Below are 9,089 nucleotides of genomic sequence, written 5' to 3' on the forward strand. Positions count from 1 at the left end.
ATAATACTAAACGAAGTGCTACGTCAGCTGGAAATCACATTTCTAAGGCGTCGCTCCCTCTACAATCAAGCCTACACGTTTGCATGGTCCGCTTCTAATGTTTTTCCTTCCAATTTTTGCGTTCCTATTCTAATTTCGACCGTTGCTCCTTTCTTGTCAAAAAAAAAAAAAAAAAAAAAAATCGCAATCTTAATTTCTCTATTCGCAGACTCCTTACCAGCATCTAATCCACGCTAAATTTTATAATCAAATTTTCAAGCTTTTGGTTATTCAGTTCTATTACTACTTGAGGGGTTAGCTAAATCTTCCAACAAATTAAAGACAAATGTCTGCCTATTACCCTGCCCATATTGCAAATGAATTACTTCCATCTGCTACGGCCTTCCTTCAAAGTACCTCAATATTCTTCTGGAGACAGTGTTTATCTGCTTTCTACAGGTTATGCTTCCAGGGGAATTCACTTCAAACCAATCAATTTGATCCTGCTCGCGGCATTTCCTTCAGATCTATGATTCGGACCAAAAATTCTTCACACTCTCCCCAAGCACTCAAAAAAAAAAACCGATGTGCAAGGTTCTGGAGTCACCTTAACAATTCTAAAATCAATAATCCTGTCCCTTCTCTGCATGGTGAAATTTCTTTAAAAATCCGACCTAGAATTTCTAAAACGCACCAGCGCTCTTTTTCCTAACGGAGCCCCCTTTCCAAGGCTGTTTAGAACTCACTTAACCACTGTTCTCAAAGCTGCAGTCTATCTACTGGCCATTCATTCAGAATTGGGGCAGCTACTTCAGCAGCTGAATGAGGGATCTCTACATCAGCTGTTAAGATCATGGGCAGATGGTCTTCCTAAGCATTTGAATCATACATCAGACCTGATTCAAAACCATTATTGAAGCTCAGCAAGCTCTCCTGTAACTAATCAGGTAAATTCATGCAATTACTGGTGGTGGTGTTACTATATCCGTATGGTCTTTCAAGGCCTGTCTGTGTCTGCCTATCGTGACTATTTCTGTACGGTCTATCGAGACCTGTCTGTGTCCGGCTATCATGGCTATTTTTCTGTATGGTCTATCAAGGCCTGTCCCATGTCTGCCTATTGTGGCTATCAGTGTCTGGCCTATCGTGGCTATTTCTGTACGGTCTATCGAGACCTGTCCGTGTCCGGCTATCATGGCTATTTTTCTGTACGGTCTATCAAGGCCTGTCCCATGTCTGCATATTGTGGCTATCTGTGTCTGGCCTATTGTGGCTATTTCTGTACGGTCTATCGAGACCTGTCCGTGTCCGGCTATCATGGCTATTTTTCTGTATGGTCTATCAAGGCCTGCCCCATGTCTGCATATTGTGGCTATCTGTGTCTGGCCTATCGTGGCTATTTCTGTACGGTCTATCGAGACCTGTCCGCGTCCGGCTATCATGGCTATTTTTCTGTACGGTCTATCAAGGCCTGTCCCATGTCTGCATATTGTGGCTATCTGTGTCTGGCCTATCGTGGCTATTTCTGTACGGTCTATCGAGACCTGTCCGTGTCCGGCTATCATGGCTATTTTTCTGTATGGTCTATCAAGGCCTGTCCCATGTCTGCCTATTGTGGCTGTCTGTGTCTGCCTATCGTGGCTATTTCTGTACGGTCTATCGAGACCTGTCCGTGTCCGGCTATCATGGCTATTTTCTGTATGGTCTATCAAGGCCTGTCCCATGTCTGCCTATTGTGGCTATCTGTGTCTGGCCTATCCTGGCTATTTCTGTACGGTCTATCGAGGCCTATCTGTGTCTGGCTATAATGGCTATTTCTGTACGGCCTATCGAGGCCTGTCTGTGTCTGCCTATCGTGGCTGTCTGTGTCTGGCCTATCGTGGCTATTTCTGTACGGCCTATCAAGGCCTGTCCGTGTCCGGCCATCATGGCTATTTTTCTGTATGGTCTATTGAGGCCTGTCCTGTGTCTGCCTATTGTGGCGATTTCTGTACGGCCTATTGAGGCCTGTCTGCGTCTGCCATTGTGGCTGTCTGCGTCTGGCCTATCGTGGCTATTTATGTACGGCCTATCGAGGTCTGTCTGCGTCTGCCTATCGTGGCTAATCATGGTCTATCGAGGCCTGTCTTGCGTCTGCCTATCGTGGCTGTCTGCGTCTGGCCTATTGTGGCTATTTATGTACGGTCTATCGAGGCCTGTCTGTGTTGGCTATCATGGCTATTTCTGTAAGGTCCATCGAGGCCTGTCCGTGTCCGCCTATCGTGGCTGTCTGCGTCTGGCCTATTGTGGCTATTTCCGTTGGTCTATCGAGGCCTGTCCGTGTCTGGCTATCATGGCTATTTTTCTGTATGGTCTATCAAGGCCTATCTGTGTCTGGCCATCATGGCTATTTCTGTACGGTCTATCAAGGCCTGTCTGCGTCTGCCTACTGTGGCTGTCTGTGTCTGGCCTATCGTGGCTATTTATGTATGGTCTATCGAGGCCTGTCTTTGTCTGGCTATCATGGCTATTTTTCTGTACGGTCTATCGAGGCTGTCTGTGTTCTGCCTATCATGGCTATTCTGTATGGTCTATCGAGGCCTGTCTGCGTCTGCCTATCGTGGCTGTCTGCGTCTGGCCTATCGTGGCTATTTCTGTTGGTCTATTGAGGCCTGTCTGTGTCTGCCTATCGTGGCTGTCTGCGTGAGGCCTATCGTGGCTATTTATGTTGGTCTATCGGGGCCTGTCTGTGTCTGCCTATCGTGGCTGTCTGCGTCTGGCCTATCGTGGCTATTTATGTACGGTCTATTGGGGCCTGTCTGTGTCTGCCTATTGTGGCTGTCTGCGTCTGGCCTATCGGGCTATTTATGTTCGGCCAATTGGGGCCTGTCCGCGTTTGCCTATCGTGGCTGTCTGCGTCTGGCCTATCGTGGCTATTTATGTTCGGCCTATCGAGGCCTGTCTGTGTCTGCCTATCGTGGCATTTCTGTTGGTCTATCGAGGCCTGTCTGTGTCTGCCTATCGTGGCATTTCTGTTGGTCTATCGAGGCCTGTCTGTGTCTGCCTATCGTGGCATTTCTGTTGGTCTATCGAGGCCTGTCTGTGTCTGCCTATCGTGGCATTTCTGTTGGTCTATCGAGGCCTGTCTGTGTCTGCCTATCGTGGCATTTCTGTTGGTCTATCGAGGCCTGTCTGTGTCTGCCTATCGTGGCATTTCTGTTGGTCTATCGAGGCCTGTCTTTGTCTGCCTATCGTGGCTATTTCTGTTGGTCTAACGAGGCCTGTCCGTGCCTGCCTATCGTGGCTGTCTGTGTCCTGCCTATCGTTGCTGTCTGTGTCTGGCCTATTTCTGTAAAACTTAAGAAGTTTAATCTAACGTCATTATACTGGTCATGCTAACTCTCTTTCTATTTCTTCCAGGAACCTTAGGATTCACAACTGGTGGGTATACTTCATCTACTTTATTTTGGGGGGAAGGCTGGCCCCGTCTGGAGGTCTCATAATCCACCTAATTTTGGGGGTCTGCTGCGCCCCTGCCTTCGTCTTCAGGCAGGAAATGCAGATTCGCTACCCTCGGATTACGAACCATGGACGGGGCCTTCCGCCAAAGAAATTTATAATTGTGCTCGCTGAGCTGTCAATAAATGTATGCTTCGTACATTCCTCTATCTCCCGAGTCTTTCTGGTAGAAATGGAAGCTTTAGCCTAAGTTCTGCCAGGAAGACTCAATCACTTCGTCACTAATTACCTTCATCATTATCCAATCATGTCTTTATACTCCTGTATAAAAGATCGTACTTACACATGTTTGAGTTCGCAGATGCCAACGCGACAACAACCTCCACCCTCCCCACCACCACCAGGATGGTCCTGTCCTTACCTTCCAGGGGGGGTCTGCTGCGCCCCTGCCTTCGTCTTCAGGCAGGAAATGCAGATTCGCTACCCTCGGATTACGAACCATGGACGGGGCCTTCCGCCAAAGAAATTTATAATTGTGCTCGCTGAGCTGTCAATAAATGTATGCTTCGTACATTCCTCTATCTCCCGAGTCTTTCTGGTAGAACTGGCAAAAAGACTGCATTAGTGACTGTAGAAATGCAATGCAGGCGTGCCGCACTGACTTGCCTCTGAAAGTCGAGCAAAGTTTAACTTTATGCAAACCTGCAGCAAATCAAAACAGTGTCTGCGAATGTGAGTGACGTCAGTGGAGATACCGTAGTCGAGTATGATGATAATTATTTTTTTTTTCTCTGTGTGATTTTTTTCTTGGGCCAAATACAGGTAGAAATTATGTGTTTGTGTATGTGTGCGTGTGTTGAAAAATGTCAGAAATTAAATTTTGTTCATGATATGACATTATAAAGTGTTGCGACTTATATATAAATTTGTATAATTTGTATACAAACCTGCATTCTTTTGTTTTTAGCAACAGTAACTACAAAAATAAGATCTAATTGTCAAAACAGATATAGAAAAAAACACCTATTATTATATTGTCAATTCCACTGTCAATCTAATTTATGATCAGTTTTTGAGAGAACAAGCACAATGAACAATGACTTACATTATAATAATTGTACAAGAGGAAATAAAATTGCTGTATGGAAATGATAAATAATTTATATCTTATAATATCTTATATTCAGATTATAGTCTTAGGTCAGACATTTTCTTTATTCATTCTGTGTATCTCTTGTTCTGGGAAATTTTAAATAGACACACTTTTTCCATTTAAATTTTGGTCTCTTTGACACGTTCATGAGATAGGTATAGATGTCTGATTCATGAAACTGTTCTTCTAAATCTTTTGAATGAACTGGAAGATCCAGTAATAAACAGGTATTAATGCTGGGAGAAATGCACAGTCCAAGATGGTGGTGATGAATGACGAATCTGGAAGGCGGAGGTGAGTTGGCAGCAGGAGAGGGTGACACAGGAACTGCGGGGAAGCGAGCCGAAGGTAAGTGTTGTTGCTTGGTGGTGGGTTGCGTAGAGTGGACGGGGTTCCGGGGAGACAAGGACATCCAACGCAGAAACACAAAAAAAAGCAAAACAGATCATGAATATGAAACAACGCTCACACTAACACAAGACGCTAGACAAGCCAATATTTATGGATGAGTAATGAGTGACAGCTGTTGCTGATGACAATTAACGGAGACGGCCACAACCTAATCAGTGCTGACGTGTAACACACAGGCTTCACCCACAATGTGCAAAACCTAGAGATCACGAGATTACCAACCGTGACAGTACCCCCCCCCCCCCCCCCCCCCCCTCTAAGAACGCCTCCTGGAGTACCCAGAAGGGTCTACCTGCTGATTGTAATCATCAATAAGGGAGTGATCCAGTATATCCCTAGCAGGTAGCCAACTCCTCTCCTGCGGACCGTAACCTTCCCAGTCCACCAAGTACTGGAATCCTCGTCCCCTCCATCTCGAGTCCAGAATACAATTAACTGAATAAGTCGATTCCCCATCTACAAGACGCGGCGGCGGGGGTTTGTGGATTAATACCTGAATAAAACACGGATTAAATTTTTGACACATGGAAGGCGGGATGTATTCTCCTCTACGCTGGAGGTAGTTTGAGGCGGACTGTCACCGGACTAATGATCTTGGTGACAGTAAATGGGCCATTGAATTTGGGAGCTAATTTGTTAGAAATGGAACGAAGAGGAATATTGTTAGTAGAAAGCCACACTTTTTGACCTACGACGTAAACGGGAGGCTTTGACCGGTGGCGATCGGCCTTGGCCTTAGTGCGCTCCCGCATCCGGAGCAGAGTCTCGCAGGCTCTGGTCCTGGTGCGGTGGCACCTCTGGACAAAGGCGTGAGCGGAGGGGACTGTGACTTCAGATTCCAGGCTAGGAAAAGCTGGTGGCTGGTAACCTAAGCTGCACTGAAATGGAGAGAGGCCCGTGGCTGACACTGGTAACGAATTGTGAGCGTACTCCACCATAGAGAGTTGTCGGCTCCAGGAAGAAGGATTTTTGGAGTCCAAACATTGCAACGTCCTCTCTAAATCCTGGTTGGCTCGCTCAGACTGCCTGTTACTCTGGGGATGATAACCCTAAGACAGACTAACCGTCGCACCTAGCAATTTACAAAATTCCTTTCAAAATTTGGATATGAATTGGTTGAGGACTTCCTGGCAGAGATCCCACCCGATAGTACCCTCAAACTTACTACCGGCTGGCTCTTTTTACCAGGCAGGAATGGATGGAATGCTCAGAGCCACCGCAATATAAGCATAGTCCTTGGGACCTCCGCTGACCTCTGCCACTACTCATTTGAGGTGAGGAGGATACCGTCTCTACACGAAGGCTATAGAATCTAGCGAACATGTTGGGGGTCACCCATCCCACAGCTCTACAAATATCTGTCAGTGAGGTGCCATGAGCCAACACTCAGGAAGATGCAACACTGCTAGCTGAGTGAGCGGGCAGCCAGGGTGAGGGCATCCTCTGCTTAGAGACGGCATTCCCCTTCTGCCAGCCTCTGTAACAGACAAAGAGCTGGTCTGAGGTCCAGAAGCTTTGTGTCCAGTCTATGTAGCATCTTAATGCTCGGACAGGACAGAGCAAAGCCAGGACAGGGTCTGCCTCCTCCAGGGGCAGAGCTTCCAGGTTCACCACTTGGTCTTTGAAGGGTGTGGTGGGAACCTTAGGCACATAGCCAAGCCAGAGCCTCAGGATTACCTGGGAGTCAGCCGGCCCAAACTCTAGGCACAAATCGTCGACCAAAAATGCATGCAGGTCCCCTAAATTCTTGATGGAGGCCAATGCAAGCAGGAGCAGGGTTTTTAATGAAATAAACTTTAGCTCAACTGAATGCAAAGTCTCGAATGGGCCCTGCTGTAGTGATTTTAACACTAGAATCATATCCCAAAAGGGTATAGAGGGGGGCCGGGAAGGATTTAACCTCCTGGCCTCTCTAAGGAACCTGATGATGAGGTCATGCTTACCTAAAGCAACCTGGACTTTGAGGGTGGAGGGAGACAGCTTTCGCTCCAGCCCTTGCTGCAGAAAAGAAAGCACAACCACAATCAGGCATCTCCAGGGGTCTTCATGGCAAGAAGAACACCACTCTACGAACAGGTTCCACTTTAAGGCGTAATCGTGTCTCATAGACGGTGCACTCGCCAAAGTGATGGTGTTCGCTACCTCCTGGGATAGGTCACTTACATGTAGATCCTCTGTGTCCCATCAAGGGACCAAACATAGAGTTTGCACAGGTCTGGACATGGGTGCCAAATGATGTCTCATCTCTGAGTCAGTAGATCCTTCCACAGAGGAATCAGCTAAGGAGGGGCTGTCGCAAGGAGCAGTAGTTCGGGGAGCAAGGTCTGAGTGGACTAATATGGCGCCACTAGCAAGACTTGCTCCTCATTCTTCCGGTGTCTGTGTGAGAAGGCTCACTGGTGGAAACACATATTTGCCTAGGCCCTGTGGCCAGCTATGTACCAGTGCATCTGTGCCGAGAACAACTGGTAGTGAGAGGTCTCTGGAGAAGCAAACCGTTCTACCTGAGCAGCTCCGAAAGGTCTCCAAATCAGCTGGACCATCTGGGGCTGGAGTCGCCATTATCCTGGGAGCATTGCTTGAAACAGCTCGTCAGCTGTATGCTTGAGCAGGCCCGGATTGTGAACAGCATGAAGTGACCTCAGAACCTTACTACAAAGGAGGAGGTGGTGGGTGAGCACAGTCCACCATGTTGGTTGATGTACGCAACGGTCGCTAGGTTGCCTCGTAAGCGCCTTTTGAGATGGTTCAAGGCAAGGCGTACTGTTAACAACTCTAGGCAATTGAAGTGCCAATGCAGCTGCATGCCCTTCCAAACCCCTGAAACTGCATGCCCGTTGTACGGGGCCCCTCCTTCTGGGGGTGAAGGCATCCATGTAATCCACATCATGCCTGGAGATCTGTTCTAGGGGCACCCCTGCCCGGAGGAATGTAGATCTGACCATGGGATGAGGGTCTGGTGACAGGCCAGTGTAGAATAAGCCAACCGTCAAGATAGTTGAGTATGCAAACACCTTACTCTCTGAGGGGAGCCAGAGCCCCCTCTGACCTTTGTTTAGACATGGGAAGACAGGAACAGCCCGAAGGGCAGGACTGTGAACAGAACTGTTCTGTTCTGTTCTGTTCTGTTCTGATATGCACTACCCCCGAACGCGAACCACAGAAATGGTCCGTGGGGCACGGTTCGCCCTGCCGAGTGGAGGTGGTATTAGGATACAACCGCATTGCAACTGAACGCTCCACTGGGGGGACCCCTGTATACCCCCTCACTGCACGACCGTAGAGGGTGGTGAGGGAGGAGGAACCACCAGGCTGGTTTCTGGCAGTAAAAGGTGCCATCCAGATCCTGGTGAGCTCCTCATGTACTTCTGGGAAGAAAGGCACCGAGGCGCAGTGCTAAGATCCAGCGAGAGTCACCCCTAATGAAAAGTTTAAAATGAAAAGTTGATTAGATTTATGCCACTGGCCTGAGTGGTAAACTGGCAGCTGTGGCCTAATGGTTAGAGTATTAGACTTGTAATCTGAAGGTCGCAGGTTTGAGTCTTGGTGCTGACAGGAGTTGTAGGTGGGTAAGGGAGCAAATGAACAGTGCTCTCTTTCACCCTCAATATCCATGGCTGAAGTGCCCTTGATCAAGGCAATGAACCCCCAGTTGCTTGCCGGATGCTGGATATAGCTGCCCACTTCTCTGGGTGCGTGTTCACGGTGTGTTCACTACTCACTGCTCACTGCTGTGTGTGCACTTGGATGGGTTAAATGCTGAGCAACAATTCTGGGCATGGGTTAACATCCTTGGCAAATGTCACAACTTTTTTCACTAAATGTAAATTCTAAGGGCCCTGACTGTACATAAATTGTGCAGTTTCTCCTGCTCTGGAAAGTCAAATAACACAGAGGAAAAAGCCTGAAGAGTGATAGGTTGACTTTTTCAGTGTCCCAACACCCTCCAAGAAGTTTTGAGTAGGCCCCACACTCCAGCGGATTTAACAAAACAGCCCTTTTTTTATATTTCCTTTGTTCACTTTCCTGTAAAATTTTAACTACAGATGCCTTTACAGTATGTGGTGATCATACAGGCTTATCTGATGACCGACAGTTGCAAGTCATC

General features: G+C 47.7%; 1 protein-coding gene and 1 long non-coding RNA gene across 2 annotated transcripts; both read left to right on the forward strand.

Annotated features, from left to right (window-relative positions):
• The first annotated feature begins 778 nt into the window (after positions 1 to 778).
• Positions 779 to 3,990, forward strand: LOC127941300 (uncharacterized). The gene is made up of 2 exons (XR_008148980.1): positions 779 to 926; positions 3,379 to 3,990. It is a non-coding gene; the product is annotated as an uncharacterized LOC127941300 (long non-coding RNA).
• LOC127941299 (uncharacterized) lies at positions 2,362 to 3,990 on the forward strand. The gene is made up of 2 exons (XM_052536223.1): positions 2,362 to 3,399; positions 3,779 to 3,990. Exon 1 carries the CDS (start codon positions 2,362 to 2,364, stop codon positions 3,355 to 3,357), a length of 996 nt encoding a protein of 331 aa, XP_052392183.1. The 3' UTR covers positions 3,358 to 3,399; positions 3,779 to 3,990.
• Positions 3,991 to 9,089: the final 5,099 nt, after the last annotated feature.

The sequence above is a fragment of the Carassius gibelio genome, chromosome A21 (assembly GCF_023724105.1).
Source record: "Carassius gibelio isolate Cgi1373 ecotype wild population from Czech Republic chromosome A21, carGib1.2-hapl.c, whole genome shotgun sequence".
In the NCBI taxonomy this organism is placed as follows: Eukaryota; Metazoa; Chordata; class Actinopteri; order Cypriniformes; family Cyprinidae; genus Carassius; species Carassius gibelio.

Bases quoted from the DNA above. Each gene is read 5' to 3' on its own strand.
- LOC127941299 (XM_052536223.1), top strand. From the start codon at position 2,362: ATGGCTATTTCTGTACGGTCTATCAAGGCCTGTCTGCGTCTGCCTACT.